The sequence below is a fragment of the Pelobates fuscus genome, chromosome 2, assembly GCF_036172605.1.
Source record: "Pelobates fuscus isolate aPelFus1 chromosome 2, aPelFus1.pri, whole genome shotgun sequence".
Lineage (NCBI taxonomy): Eukaryota > Metazoa > Chordata > Amphibia > Anura > Pelobatidae > Pelobates > Pelobates fuscus.
In genome coordinates, this window is record NC_086318.1 from 102177358 (window position 1) to 102194045 (window position 16688).

The 16688-nt window shown below is 38.3% G+C and overlaps 1 protein-coding gene across 1 annotated transcript; it reads right to left on the minus strand.

The window, feature by feature from the left end:
- Positions 1 to 1246: 1246 nt before the first annotated feature.
- CCDC195 (coiled-coil domain containing 195) lies at positions 1247 to 15572 on the minus strand. The gene is made up of 3 exons (XM_063441682.1): positions 15353 to 15572; positions 9829 to 10072; positions 1247 to 1379 (listed from the first exon to the last, which is right to left on the minus strand). Exons 1-3 carry the CDS (start codon positions 15570 to 15572, stop codon positions 1247 to 1249), a joined length of 597 nt encoding a protein of 198 aa, XP_063297752.1.
- Between the last annotated feature and the right edge of the window lie 1116 nt (positions 15573 to 16688).

Genomic DNA, 16688 nt, shown 5'->3' on the forward strand with positions numbered 1-16688 from the left:
TAAGGCATAGTTTGAGAATTTGCAATACAAATTCAGTTAGGTGACTTATCTGTTATCTTATTTGGGATATTCTTGGAGAACTCTGCGCATTGCCTGGATCCCATTCTCGTGAGTCCTGGGTCAGGCATAGTAACCTCCATCAATTTTAGAATGCCAGAAGGCATGTCCTTAACACCAGTGGGTAAGGACATAACTGAATCCTTGAATAGAGAGTCCAACTAAATGCCTGTGGGGTCAAGAAGACTTTCAATTGCCGAGATTATGGAACATCCTGGAGGATTATGTGGATCTTTATATATCTTTGGCAGCAAATATAACACAGGGCATATTGGGTGTTTTATAAGATTTCATATTACAAAATCAGCATTTCATCCTGTAACTTGGACTTTTATAAATACAAGTCTTGATAAAAGTCCGAGTTGTGGGCTGAAACACGGAATCTCAATCCATACATAATTCATAATGAAGAAAATGAATAGATGCAATAAGCACACTGGCTGGATAGCTAGAGTAAAGAATCCCACCAGTGGATTCAAGATAAATTAGAAACAAATTAGCCCATGAGGTTCTAGAGTGAATTTGTTCTGTAATGAAGAAGTGAAAAAATAGGATCTACATATTTTACAAAACAATTCATAATTTAATTTAAGAATTTTAATAAGCAATACAATTTATAGATTCAAATCACTATTATTATTTATTTTTTATTTGTATACAGAAATTAGTTAACTTTCCATGCTATCTGCTAATTACTGTACATTAATAAAAACGATAAAGACAGATATTAAAACAAGTTAAATATGATAATGACTGATGTTGGCAATATAATACACAGTATGTTCCTTTAATCTCTGTGATAAAATGTAAATTAATTGAGGGAAGTTGACCACAATTAACATACAAAACGCTTAAGAAGACCTTTACAATATATGCATGAATCTGATCATTAAACAATAAAAGAAAATAACTTACCAGCTCTGGTTACCATAGAGTATTAACTACAGCATAAAATAAAATAAAACTACATTACATTAGTGAAAAACTATAGGTACGATCACAACCTAATACTTTTTGGACTGGCCTCGGGTTTCGAATAACAAAGGACCAGTGACCCAAAGCAATTGTTTTGTCTATATGAGAAGGCAGACTGCCAAGCATTGTGTACAAAATGTAACCGAACACCCAGCTATCATTTTAATGGCGTCTCATCAAAATGAGTCAGAAAAGTCTTTAAAAATTCACCAGGTCATGGATCCTTTTCAATTATCGTGCTCAAGTGATTTGCGCTTTGATTTTGAGGACTCTGGAAAGCCATATGATTTTCAGTGTATTCTCTCATATCCACGGGCAGTAGAAATGTAACAGCTTTTACTCTACCCCTGAAAAGACAGCAAATTATGGTAACAAAGTACATAAAAAAAAAAGAATAACAACATACATTTGTGGCTGTCAGGGTTTTTTTTCCTATTAATGTCTACCACTTCTCCCATTTCTGTTGGTGAAAACAGAACTGCAATCATATGCTTTCTCTCCTTTTGCTGTTTTTAGATTTTTTGTACCAGTTATAGTTATACCAAGCTGAGACTATTTTAAATATTATAAATGGACAGAATAATCTGGCCTTTGTGAGTGGAAAAGATGGAGTAAACAGGTACTAACAGGGTTCTACCCTATTCGGTAACGAGTGGCAGATAGATGTTCTCAACTAGTATAGAGAAGCCCCCATATAGGTTTAAAGAAATGGGTAAATATTTATAGGTACTATAAATGAGCCTAAATAAATACAGTGGGACCTCGGTTTACAAATTGAATGCGTTCTCAGGGATGTTTCTAATTGCAAAACATTTGTAAACCGAAACGTGGTTTCCCATAGGAATGCATTGAAAACCAATTAATCTGTTCTGGGGGTCAGAAAAATGTAAAAATGAGCTGGCATGGAAACCAACCCACAATGCAGAACACACAATAAAAGGCATGCAAACAACAAAGCTCAGCTCCCTACCTTTCCACAGCTTGAGAAATGCACCAAAAAGTCCCAAAACAACTGCAAACAATTTCCAGAATGGCTCCAAAACTCGATGCAAAAGCCGCTCCAACACCTCCACACCCGACGCCACGTGCTACCCACAGGCTCCAGCATGCAGGGGGCGGTGCCATAAACCTTCCAGGTGCAATGCATCCTGGGGAAACTTGCCTTGTATTGCGAAACAAATTTGTAAACCGAGGCATAATTTTCAATGGATTTTCATTTGTAAACCGAAAATGATGTTAACCGAGGCGTTTGTAAACCGAGGTCCCACTGTATAATAAATGAGCCTATTTTAAGCCTGCACTCTTGATTTAGGTAAGGAGGTCTGTTTTAGCCTACAAAACTCTACCTACAAAACTCTACTATATCTTTGCATAATCGGATACTATCAGTTGTTGGGTGAAGCAAATTGGTTAGTATTACTTACATAATAAATTATATTTATGGAAATTGTTCTTAGCATTTCTGTGAGAGATACTTGATAATAGCTACCATGACCCTTGTGTGTTAGTGTCTGTATGTGTCTCTGCATGTTAGTGTCTCTGAGTGCCTGTCATTGTGTGTCTTTGAGTTACGGTCAGTGTATGTCTATGTATGTGTGTTGGTATAAGCCTGTAAATGTATATTATTGTGTACCTGTGTATACATATTATTGTATCTGGGTATGAATTATATTGTGTGTCTGTGTATGCCTATTATTGTGTGTCTGTGTATTATATACATACTGAGTGGCAAATGTCTCTCGCCCAGAGCCCTGCAAATAGTAAGGTTGGCCCTGAACTCATTTGCTTTGAGTAATCTTGTGGCAACAACTAAGTGTGGTTTATTGGAACAGTTGTCTGGTCTCTAATACGGTGCATTGTGGGATACTTCAACCCTCGAACAATCCCTTACAAGGTAGAGAGCCCTTGAAAACCTATTTGATCATTTACTAAATATTTGGAAGGCAAGGTCACACTAATATTTCCACCTGCTAAATTAGATGTAACTTTCCATTTATGATAATTAGCTCAAGAAAACTGTAAGTGCATTACTTTTACTGTTCCATTAGACTCTGACCCAGTCTTGATTCCTTTATAAAAACACTAAAAACTCACTTCTTCAAGAAAGCGTTACATTTAAACTGTTATTAGCTTTCCCTTCCCATGCTTCACTAGCCCACCTTGCTTTCTTTCTAATAAACAGACTCCAGCATAAACACTTTCCCTGTACACGAAATGCGTTGAATCCTTACTTCTTGTGCCATCTGACCCTACTCCCCTTAGAACGCACCTTGTACGTCCAACTTGTCTTGGTGCCACGACTTGTTTGTTAGTCTACCTATTTTAAAACACTGAAGAATTGTTTGCCATGCTACTAAGAACAATGATGAGTTTATTTACCTGGCAGAAAATTGTAGCAAATTGACAAAGAAAGTGCTACATGTGGATAAAAGTGGACAATTTTTCCAACTCTGCAATTTAGGTCTATATATTTTTATACATATTCCTTGTCAATTCAACACAATTCACTCTGGAGTTAACCTGGGAAATGGTACTTTCATAGAAGCAGTAAATGTTATCATTTTACTCGGGTGAATAGAGCAGGGGAGTTAAGGAAAAACTTACTTCCTCTATTACACCTCCAATCTCCCTGTTCCCCCTGCTCTTCAATCCCTTGACATCTCTTGTGGTCATGCACACTCTGGCATCAAAAGGAAAAATTAGAGATGCACGCTTATCCACCTGGAATTATCTCTAGCATTATAGTGATCTTGCATATTATTTATTTATTTATAAAATATTTTACCAGGAAAGATACATTGAGATTTCTCTCGTTTTCAAGTATGTCCTGGGTCCACAAATCGTTGCATTGTTACATTAGGGTACAATAAAATACAAAAACAATATTAATACACAATATATACAAAATTTAACATAGAACAAGTAAGAAATATAAATGCTAAACATACTACTCTGTAATAGGTAAATAATTAAAATTTACTTGGCTGACAAAGATATAATTTAAAATGGAAAAATATATTTATTTTAATTTTTTTTTTTTGTGCTATGTGGTAGTGATAAAACGAAAGTGACAATTCTTCTTTAAAACTAATAATAATAATAATAATAATAATAATAATAATAATAATAATAATAATAATATTGTGTTCAACCAGGAATGGTGCCTTCAGCTTCTTCTGTATTTTAAGTACACTTTTAAGTAAGGGTTATGATGTAATTATTACCCAACTCAATGCCACTCATTTAATTAAATGTGAAAGGATAAATTAAACTTGTGCTTTCAACAATTCCTAGAGGTGATGAAGTTCAGACCACTGAATTAGCTCAACAGCTGTAATGCTTTAGTTTTATCTGTAGAAACATTTATGGTCAATTGTCCCGATAAAGCCAAGGGGTTTGTGAGCTGCAGCCTCAAACCATTCTTCTGCAAATGAAATAGTAGGAGGTGTGCTGGAATGTCTGTTTGCACAACTCTGAAGGAGTAAAGTAGCAGGCAGGAATTGTGAAGGTCTGAGCAGATCCCAGTGAATGTTCTTTTACACTGTGCAGGTCTTACTGATGGAGGGTACAGGGATAAAGGATGGTGCACCTCACAACCCCAGCAGGCGCTGTCTGTCAAACCTATATATATTGCATGCTCCATATGAGTAGGACCACTGTGACACCTGTGCATTTTATGCTCACAAAGGTCATTAATTTATACTTGTCCCCAGGAGCAGTGTAGCCTTTTGACATCTCCATGTCATTTGTCCTCATCCATCCATCTCCATGCTACATATTTACTTCCCATCCCTTTCCTGTTATTCATTCACCCTATTCCAATGTCTTTACCATTTTCTGTGCTAAAGACACCTGCCTCCTCCCCTCTAAACATATTTCACGACTATAAAAGTAATCTGTCCTCTCTCAACCCTTCTGCAAAATTATTCATCATACATAAATATATTTAATACTGCACCGGGGACTGGACTTTATGGATAGAGTTAAAGGGACACTATAGACACAAGAACAACTGCAGTTTAATGTGGCTGTTCTGGTGTCTCTAAAAGCATTTTGGAGAAAAGGCAGCTATCTAGTAGCACCTCTAATGGCAGTCACTCAGATGGCCACTAGAGGTGCTTTCTGTGTCAGTGCTGCTCAGTGTGCAGCACTGCTGTTCAGCATCTCAGTACTCTGCATGGAGGCGCTGAATGTTCCTCATAGATATGCATTGATTCAAGATAAGTAAACTCATATTTTACATTGTTTACATTGGGTACAGTGGGGCCAGAACCTACATAGTTATTACAGCTATAGTGACAGGAATACATGTTTGTCTGTTTGCATTCCTGTCACTATAGTGTCCCTTTAAGTGTAATTATGGATTCTGAAACAAATTATTCCATTAATTTCTATGGGGAAAAAAACAAACTCAATTACCATTGTCAATCTTTTTTCCATGTATTCCAGCCCTTGATATATTGAATTAATGACAGGGAAAATAATACCAGTTAATGTTCAGATGCCAATATCACTTAATGTACAATCCATGCTCATTGATGTAACCCTGCTTCATGTTCAATTACAGCACGAAGCTGCTTTAATTAGTATGTTTGCGATCAAACCACACAATGACCAAGAGACACCTAACGTAAAATGTAAAACTGTATTTTTTTTGTATTGTGTATATATTACGGTATGCAGCACCGCTGCTTAGAAATGCATGTTCCAAATGTTCCCCCCAATTCCTCCCTTTTTTATGTTGAATCTTAACAAGTTTGTCTTTTACATTGACAGGGATATTCACTAAAGTGAGAATTCAAAGTCAATCAAAGTGAATTTAAAATTTTTTTTTTTTTTAATTCTTTATTTTTGTAGTGCATAGATAGGCATACAAGTTTTGAAGGACATTTTGTGAGAAAAGAGACAATACAAGTCATAACAGTGATACACAAAACATCAAGAGATACTGCACTATTTTGGTAAAGTAGATCATGCTAAATCTATGCATATATATTTTTTTTAACTTTAGGTCAACTATATTTTTAAAGAGAAGCACTGGTGTGATCTGCTTAAAATGAGGGCATTATGCCCCTGAGTAGTTGCTAGTCATTCCAAACTGGGGGGGTAGGGGGCTAAGATGCACATGGTTCGTTATTTCACAGAGTGAGAAATCGTGAACTGAAACTTAGTCATAGACATAAACATAATACAGTTCTGTGGTATGTGCGATGGAACCTCTCTCTGGCGTCCGCTGCATGTGGGTCCCTGCAAAGCGTGTCTGCCAGGGCTGTGTACTCTGTTCCGGGTAGCTCGCTCATCCAATGCCTGTCAGGGGTACCCCACATCTCTGTAGCGTAGCCGGGCCGTAAAGGTTTCCCTGCCCGTATGTTAATAGTGGTGGCTGGCTTGCATGCAGTGTCCGGAGCTGGAGTGGTGTGGGGCATTGCGCTACTCTGGATTCCGGAGCCGTCAGGTACATTTGTGTGGTCTTGTTCTTAAGTTGTGCCCTGTGTCCCTGTGTCATGTGGATGTTTGGCTTCTTGTGCAGGGGTTGGGTACGTCGCTTGGCCCGCCGCCATGTTAAGGCCCGGTTTGCTGTTGTGATTTTTAGATTCCTTCTCCCTTGTCGAGGCTGCTTTTTGTGTGGATGGCTGCTGGGCATTTGAGAGGCAGATGGGTGCATTCTGCTCTCTAGCTTGCGCCAAAATTTGGCGAAGATTTCGTCTAGTCTGAGCTCGAGGTCAGGCAGCTGTCCTCCTGTCTCAGGGGAGGTCTGTACCGCCATTTGCCGGGGGCTATCTGTCGCTTCTCGTGGGTGAGCAGGCTTGCCCCCAGACCCCACAGCAGGCTGGTAGGTGCCGGGAATTCCCTCACCGGCAGGGGGGGGGGGAGTGGGCTGTGCTCTGATGGGCCCTACGAGGACATGGGAGCTCGAGGGTAGAGGGATCGGCCGCCTCCCCCTCTCCCTCATGTAGTAGGCCTCCATCTTCCCGCGGTCCAGAACCGCCAGACGCCAGTCAAACTCCGGTGGCTTAATAAGTGTGAGGGTTCATACGAGCGTTGTGAGCAGTTCAATCTTCTTTGTTTTCTTTTGTTTTTATGTAATTCGTAGTTTTACGCTGATTTGGGTAGTTTTCCCCAGGAGCTCGAGTAAGAAGCGTCCGGCTGGCTCGGCAGTTAGGCTCCGCCCCCCGTGAATTTAAAATTTAAAGTCAAAGTAGCCGAACTGGAAGCAGAGCTGACTTTTTCCAGTTCAACTGTTATGGCTGTTTGTGGTGCAGTGCATGTGTCTGGACAGGGGGCTGTAGTGTGTACGTGGAGAGGATTTGGGCTGTAGTGTATGAGTTAAAACTGTTGTTTGTGTGTGTGGAATGGGGCTGCAGTGTGTGTTTATGGGGACATGGGCTGTAGTGTGTGTTTATGGGGATGGGGGCTGTAGTGTGTGTTTATGGGGATGGGGCTGTATTGTGTATATATGCGGATAGGGGCTGTAGTGTGTATTTATGGGGATTGGGGCTCTAGTGTGTGATTATGGGGATAAGGGGTGTAGTGTGTGTTTATGGGGATAGGGACTGTAGTGTGTGTTTATGGGGTAGGGGATGTAGTGTGTGTATATGGGGATAGGGCTGTAGTTTGTGTATATGGGGATAGGGGCTGTAGTGTGTGTTTATAGGGATAGGGGCTGTAGTGTGTGTTTATGGGGACATGGGCTGTAGTGTGTGTTTATGGGGACATGGGCTATAGTGTGTGTTTATGGGGTTTGGGGCTGTAGTGTGTGTTTATGGGGATATGGGCTTTAGTGTGTATTTATGAGGATAAGGGGTGTAGTGTGTATTTATGAGGATAAGGGGTGTAGTGTGTGTTTATGGGGATAGGGGCTGTAGTGTGTGTTTATGGGGATAGGGGCTGTACTCTGTGTGCGTCTGTGTAAGTGGATAAAGAATGGCAGCGTGTGTGAGGGTATAGGGTTTGTATGGGCTGCTTGTGTATGTAGATATAGGAAGTAGAGTAATGGGATTTATGGGCTGTAGTGTGTATGAAGTGTGATATGTGTGTGAGCATGGAGAATAGGAATAGTAGAATGTTTGTTTGTGTGTGTTTGTGTGTGTGAGATAGAGAGAGAGAGAGAGAATATATAGGAACTGTAATAAGTGTGGGCTAAATAGGGACTGTAGTGTGTGCTTGTAGTAATGATATACATGGGTTTAGGTCTGCGAAAAATATGTGATATATATATAAAAAAACAGAGGCAGAAAATGAAAACCTACCCCTATATTGGTATTAATGATGCTTAACGTTTTTTACCTACAAGATATATACATATAAAGTTTAACAAATATATATTTATTAATCCTGATACCTAGTGGTCAAGTGGGTTCGGCACCTGCTCTGCATTATGGCAGGTGCACAGTGCACCCTCTAGCTGGCACATTAGACAGTACTTTTGTTGTCATGGTAACCACTTTGATATATTTCCAGGTAGAATTCTCTCAGTCTGGCTTGAGGCCATTCTCTATAACTACTGCCTTCGCAGCCTTCGCTTGCCAACAACTGTTTATAATCTTTATATGCTAAAATTAGAATACCGTTTCCTTTAACATGTAAACAACTCCCAGTATTTAAATGGCTTTGTACAGTAAAATGCATGCTTCTTTTCATATAGTTTAGGTTTGCATCAAATGTAAGCTGTACATTAGGGAAAGGCCGACATTTCTATATTTGTACTGCAGAAGTTTACGTATTTTCTGAATAATTTGACTAAAATGCCAGTCTGTGAATTTTTGACTGATTTCCTTTCATGGATACAAGAAAAGCCTGTTTTACATCAAAAATATACATCAAGCTTGTTGAAATTCAAGAAGGAGGCTTAATTGCATACCTCGTACCTGGGCTGTGTGTTGTAGGTAAAAACATACGTTAAGCAATAGCATCATTAATATCAATATAGGGGTAGGTTTCCATTTTCTGCCTCTCTTTTAACATCTACACATATGCCCCCATTGATACTGACCAATAAAAATATTTTTACCATTTCCCCTTAAAGATTTTTAACTAAACAGTAAATTTTAGTGAATGAAATACATAATTGCAAAATTTGGGGGAAATTACCCCAGTTACAGTTTTTGTTTTTTTTAACCCAGATTTTTCTGTTTGGTTTGCAGTTCACTCACATCCACACATCCACTTGTGAGTCTGTTTTTCTGGCACTGCAGAATCCTGTAGTGCCCTTCTCCCCCCATGTTGCTGAAGGGGTCAAAACCCCTTTGGTGACTTACCTGAATCCAGCGGGTCAGGCCCTGCACACGCTCCTCATGCAATGGCAGCGCGAGCGCATTAGACCTCCCCATCGGAACGCATTATTCAACGCTTTCCTTTGGAGATTCCGGCGACGCTAGAGGTCCTCATGCATAGCGTTAGGGCGTCAAGCGTCATTTAAAATACTTTTTGTGTTTTAAGAAACGGAAGACCCTCTAGTGGCTGTCTGATAGATAAAAACTTATCTTATAAAAAAAATAATTACACTTGCAGGGTTAAGGGTGATGGGAGTGGGCACCCAGACCACTTCAATGAGCTGAAGTGGTATATGGGTGCATGGAGTGACCCTTTAACACAGCACGTATACATAGGCTTTAGTGCTGAAATTTACTTCAATATAGAAAGTTTATATGAAGGTTCATTAAAATACTTATGTATCACACAAACTAAGAATTCTAGAATATGGAAGTGTCTTTTCCATTTAAAGTAGAGTGGAGTCAACCAGTAGCTTCTCAGTAACAATGACTATAGTTTAGTGATGTCTATAATACACATTACCTGCAGTGGTGCATGCATTCTTGGAAGGATTTTGTCTTGGGAATTTTATTTATAAGAACTTGTTCAGATGTTCTCCCAGGTGTGACACCATGGTTCCCAGGATCTGTCTCTATGTCTTGTACAGAACCATTCAGTTTCAAGGTCCCGCTGCTGGAATGTCTTTTTATATTTTGATTTTGCCAGTGGAAACAGCTGGATAGGAGCGATGAAGACATGGAATACCTGCGAACAGTCATGGCAACACCTGCAATACAAATATAAACTTAAAAAAAAAAAAAAAAGTAATTAGGAAGCCTATGGAATTTATTAGATTGAAAAAAGAGATGTCAAGTGAGCTGTCTGGATTGGATCAGCTGAGATAGCAAACACTGTTTGGATCAGCTGAGATAGCAAACGTATACTTGCAAATTGTGTATTGCAAATGTGCAATTGTTTAGTTGATATTTCAAATGTTTTATTAGGATTGCAGATATTTCTTAATTTTTAATATTAAGTATTGGTTGAAATTTAACTCAAGGTATCAAAGTGCAAAACTAGCAGTTTATCGTAAAATATTTTGCAAAACTTCTTTTTAAAATAGCTCTAACCCTAATCTCCAAGTTCTGAAAAGAAGTGGTGAAAGAATGCATAACAAATGCACTGATGTACCTTCTGATTTAACCCTGCTTACCCTTTTTAATTAAAGTGAATGAGAATAATACACATATGCTTTAGAGCACAATGGGGACTCTATATGCCAAATTGTATGTGCTTATGATACACTTTCGTCACTACCTGTCAGCTGTATAAAGATTGTTGTAAAATTGTAAAAATAAAATATACTTTTCTTGTGTCTGTTTTTCTATATACTAGCAGCTCCTCAGCTACCAGTCTGTTATTGTCTATCCTGAGTTCAACCAGTTTCTATTTTGTAGTGAATCAAAGTGAAGCAATAATTCTCTATGAGTAGCACAATTGTAGAGCAGTGGTTCCCAAGCCATACCTCAACAGTCAAGGATTTAGGGATTACCCAGCTGTGTCTAAGGTGTTTTTAGACAGAAGACAAAGAACAATTTAGACACAACAGAGTAATCCCTAAATCCTGGACTGGTAGGGGGTACATGAGGACTGGGTTGGGAACCCCTGATCTAGAGCAATGAAACACATATAATTATGGACCTAAGCAGCTTCTGCAAACTGAATCTCTTTCAGAGATCAATGGACTCATTTCGATTTTTTTATAGCAGCAACTTTTAATCAATATGAAATAAAATTCCAGTTTGTCTGTCTTTTACCAGAGATGTCTCCAATGACTGCCATGATATAGCAGTATATTTTAACATTTCCATATTGCAAAGGGTTAATGCACACTAGTTGTGGCAGGGCAAACAGAAATAACACACAGAGGCCTTGATAGAATGTTTTTTACAATCTTTATTTTCGTGGCATTTTTGTCACAGGATGGTAATGAGGACAAAAATAGCAGAGGGGGAAAAGCATGTATCGTACATTTAAAATGCAAAGACTCCATCATAATACAAATATTTAGACCCCGAATGAATGACAACATAAGGTATGGCGATAAAAAGAGTATCAAGAAAAACAAGAATAAAAATAACGGAAAATAAAAAAACATAAATAAATATAAAAGGGGACACTCTTACACGTAACCAGAGCAGGGGACATTATTATATAGACATTTGCTATGTTCAACCACGTGAGCCAGCTCACTCAAGCCCCGTCAAAACATAAAAAAGTTCTGCAATGTGTAGACATGATGCTTATTCCCATGTTTTTGGATACACTTTTCAAATAATCACAATCCATTAGAAAAAAAAAAAAAACTTTTCAAATTATGTATCTACATAAATCATCATTCAAGTCTATGTTGTTGTTTTTTTTATTATAGATACATCATTTGAAAAACTTTGCTAACAGATTTAAGTCATCTAAAAAGCTTATCTAAAATATGAAATCAAAGCCAGAGTCTGAAAGGGTTAACTGGTTTAAAGTTTAGCCTATAATAACATGCATTTCCAGATGGGGACAAAACATGTCAGGATAATATTAAAATCACTTTAGCCCCCTCCATTGCACTAAACGAAACACCTACTGTACACAAATCAGTCTCTCTCTCCTACAAAGCACCTAGCTCGTAGCACAGAATGGCAGACTACTGTGTAATACATAGTGTGTAACAAAGATTGTGTAGTAGATAGCAGGCACAGTGTAGTAGCCCTGTACAGGCATATAGCAATAGCTGACTGTGCTCGTCCTCTAATCTGCATCCTTTAGGTGCTCAGCTCATGTTGTTCCCTGTGTCAGAGTATTTACTGAGAGACATAGGCCAGTCCAAGAATAAATTGAGTGAAAATAGGGCATGTGTAAGGAGGCAAGCCTATGCTGAAGAAAGCTGCATTTTTTAAACACTAAAAAGAGTCGAGCAATGACAAAAATCCACATTGTGACGAAACTTTGTCTTTTACATAAAACAAAGCAATCCCTACTTTATTTTTTGATTGTGCTGGTATTTCAAAGGAATTCTAACATAGTCAAAAATAGATTTTCCTAAATTTTCTATCTTCATGAAAATTGTGACAGTGCGGCTTTAAAGCACAGCCTATTTAACTTTATATGGAGGACAGCTCACATTAGCAGTTATTGCATTAAAATATGCATATTCTTGTTCTTGATTCCCTTTTCCTTTTTTTTTTAATAAATATATTTGAAGTTTTAACGAGGCTTAGGGAGTTAAATATTCTTCTACCCCACTGGTGCCCCATTAATTGTATACATATAGAGTTAATTTAAAAAGAAAACAAGTCAGTACAGTGTTACTATTACTAATACAGGTAAATACAGGTAAAAAGACACATTTTGTTTGGACACTGGTTTTCTGCAACTTTGACAGCTGTAGATCTTGTATTATGTGATGTGCTCTGATTTACTGTGTATTGGTTACCCTTAATAATACATGCCTGACTCAATCCCATCAAAGTAGAGAAGCATACTAACCTAAAAATTCATAATTACTCTTTATGTCTTTTTTTTTTAAATTTCTGATGGTAATACATTTTTCTTTGATAGCCTGAGTTTGAATGTGAAGAAGAAGAAAAAAAAAATCAAGTAAAAAGTAATCTTTAATGTATTAAAACATTCTCCCAGGATCAATCATTTGAATATGTTACATCCAGTTCAAACATGCTGCACAGGATATAGCTTGTCTTGCTTAAAATAGATTCTTTCACCTGTCATGGGATTTCTTTTAAGCAGTAATGAGGTTAAATAACATGGTCAGTGATGGACTGAAATGAAATGACCAGTCCATGATGAGCTATAACAAAAACAAATTGGGTCCCGTCAATCTCGATAATGTTAAGTAGCTAATGTTAATTTAATGCACTTGTATGAAGTCATGAATGTAAATGAATAAGAGATTTAATGAGCTTAATAAATATTTAACATTATCTGTCTACACTCCTCAGCTCATGTGCCTGAAGTATCATCCTTCGCACCAGGCCAATTAGCATGTGTTGTTGATGGTTCCTGGCAATGATGGCAAAATATGAGCGGCTGAGGACAGCCAAGAAATAAATTGCGCACACACACACACACGCACACACACGCACACACACACACACACACACTTTTTTTAACAAATATACAAAAATCTACTTTTTGACTTAGAGTGCACATGCCAAAATAATGTTGACAGCTGTACTATACATTTTGTATTTGTTAGTAATTTAGATAAAAAGTGCTTTAGAGGTTTATTGTCTGCCCCCTGTTATTTTATAAAAGTGCAGATTTCAAGAGAAATCTGCATTTTCATAAATATCTTAAGTTGCGCCTTGCCGACTGTCAAGAAGTCAGCAGTCAGGGTGCTCCCCTCCACTGGCTTTCAGCACTCACTCAAAAGTGGAGAAAACCATTGAATCCAATGCTATTGTACGTGAAGCATTATATTTGAGTAGAAGGGCAATTACAAGTGCTGAAGGACCGTGATACTTCTCCATGAGATGCACTTGATTGGCAAGGAGGTGGAGTGGAGATGGAGTGGAGCACTACAAGGAGACCGCCTCAACACTGAAGACAAGGTCATTTTTATTTTAGACATTTTATTGAAGCCTAAATATAAATCGACACTTGAACACATCAGTGTTATAAAAAAATTAATTTATTTCTAATGCTGGAGTGTCCCTTTAACAGCCAAAATTAGAATAAATTGATGTATTTAGTTAAAAGGGACGTAAGTGGTCAAGGAAAGAACACAATAGTGTATAAAAAAAAAATAACCCTTTAATTACCAGATCTAAGTAATGCACACCTTGTTGACACTGAAAACGCCAACAACATTAGATTTTAGATGGGTCTGTACATTCTGTGCTAAAATTAAATCAAAGTAATAATCACCAGTGTCGGCCTGGATTTTACTCTCCATAAGATTATTTTAAAATAGTGTTGGCAAACGTTTGGAACTACGGCTGTTACAAACTGCACGTATCATGATGATTAGCCCACCAGAAGACTGACTAACCCTTAATAGAAATGTAGTCCATAGCAGCTTCAGTACTAAATCTAAATATGATATGTAATCATTACTGCTTCCTTTAAATGCTTTTTACATCCAATAGTACTTCATTTTGATGCATAACTGTATACATATGAGCCTATATAAGGCCTAGCATGAGTAAAATAAAATTTCCCAGTTGGGTGATTGCATGGTGGAATCCAATTTGTTTTTCCCCTACCTATTTTAAAATCTGGAGCTACCCTTTATTATCTAATTTTTTCCAAACAGCTACTATCAAAATTAGCCGGCACTGGAAGGGGCGCTGCTAGGTGTCAGCAACACAGGTTCTTGCGCCAAAGATAAACTCAATCACCCCTACAGTAACACACATATGGGTTCAGGGCTTATATTTTTAAGTCATATGTTACTAGGCAGGCTTTACAAGACATTGCAAGACTCAAGGTCCATGACACACTCACCAGTAGTGAATTTCTATTCGCCATTGCAAACCTTTCCCTTGCCAATGAAGAGTGGTGGCACCTTTTGAACCTTGGTTTATGCCATGACATATCGCCACCTTTCTATATTATGTGTCTCCTGTCTACCCACAGTGTGCTGCTAACACTCTCTGTGATCTCAAAGGAAGCATAGCTGGAAGCAAACGCAAGCTGCACAGCCAAATATTCAATGCAGTCCTTCCACACTAGATAACCTAAAGGTTCTAGTCCCTGATAACACTCTCCAACAGCAAACTAGGGGGCACCACACTCACCCACTATGTAGCCTGATAGAGCACTATACTACTGATCTTTCATTTTATAGTAGATGGCTGAAATTAGAAGCAGCTGCCTGATGTAAAATTAAAAAAAAATATTCATATCATTCTACCTCCTCTACCACTTGTAGAGATCCGGAGCTAAAGAGCCCCCAAAGTCGTACAGAGTGCCTTCGTAACATTCTTTACCTGTAGCTTTTTTGCCTGTCATTGCCATAAGATTTTTTTTTTAATGTAAATTGGAGCAATGTGTGTACCTTTTTGCTGTTGTGATATCGGGGCTGACCCAACAGAAGAATTTCGGCGGAGGACTCCTTTGGATAATGTCTCTTCTTTAACAGGACAATTGTAGTTGTCATCATTAATTTTGTCATCCTGCGTAGTTACAGACCTGCTTCCAAGCTGGCTCAGTTCCCCACGCAGTGCCCTGTTTTCTCTCTCCAGCTTATCTATCTCTGAACGCATTTCTTGTACCATTCTCATCAAGTCTGTGTCCCCTTCCATCACACAGTTAATCTGTTTTCCTTATCCAGCCAACCGCCTATCTGCAGTTCTATATTAAGAGTTTGCTGAGCTTTTGAGAGAGCTGAAAAAGTCAACAAATAGTCTTGAACGAGCATTATTTACTAACGAGCTGTCACAATTGCAAGCCATCCTGCACCCAGCATTAGGTCATCTTTCACCAGGAAGTGAGCTTGGATTAAGCGTTTAGACAAGAGGCCTTTAATTATTTAAGCCAGCATGGGCTTTGTTTTCCATGGTAGTTTACTATGACTCTAACTGACAGAGCAGCTTCTGTTTTATTGCTCCCATGATTGATTAATTCTTAAATAGCTATAAGGTGCTGCAGCCACTGTCACCTTTACAATAACGAGCCACGAAGGAAGCAGACAGTTGTTTAATTACAGATTGTATTACAACTTAAATATTTGATATAAGTACATTCCTGACTGTGATTCTGTTTAGGAAATTATACTGTATATATTCCTCTATGATGTTTTCATCCCTCAACAGAGGAAGGCTGACAATTTCTGGACCCGTTGCAAGTACAAACGAATGCACACACACTTCCTAGACCATCCCTACGCATTTCAAGCTATCAATATATTAATTTCACAAAGGCAAGCTGTCGGAGGTGTGGGGAGCAAAATACAGATTATAGAACAGCATACACACAAAAAATACAGTTTGAAATTTTACAAGGCTACTTAAAAGGACACTATAGGCGCCCAAATCACTTCATCTCATTGAAGTGGTCTGAGTGCAGTCTCCTTAACACCGCAATGTAAAATATTGCAATTTAAGAAAAAATGCAATGTTTACATTTCAGAGTTAAGACTGACTCTAGTGGCTTTACATGAGGACATCCAGCATCTTGCAAAACCCCACAGGAATTAATGTGTCAAAGCAAGCACATTTGGTTCCCGATTCACCGTGACAGTGGAGGAGGAGTATCAGGTTAGTGGATAAGATGGTTTTTAACCTTTTATAACTGAGGGAGGGGAGTGGATGCAGCGGGACACTATATTGTTAGGAATACAGTATATAGTTTATATACTATAGTGTTCCTTTAAAATCACCTATCTTAGCAAA

Excerpts from the sequence above, each read along its gene's own strand:
- CCDC195 (XM_063441682.1), bottom strand. The coding sequence starts at position 15,572 with ATGGTACAAGAAATGCGTTCAGAGATAGATAAGCTGGAGAGAGAAAAC. Across the intron at positions 10,073-15,352 it reads GATATCACAACAGCAAAAAG|GTGTTGCCATGACTGTTCGC; the intron begins GTACACACATTG and ends TTTGTATTGCAG. Across the intron at positions 1,380-9,828 it reads GAATGCATGCACCACTGCAG|GGGTAGAGTAAAAGCTGTTA; the intron begins GTAATGTGTATT and ends CTGTCTTTTCAG.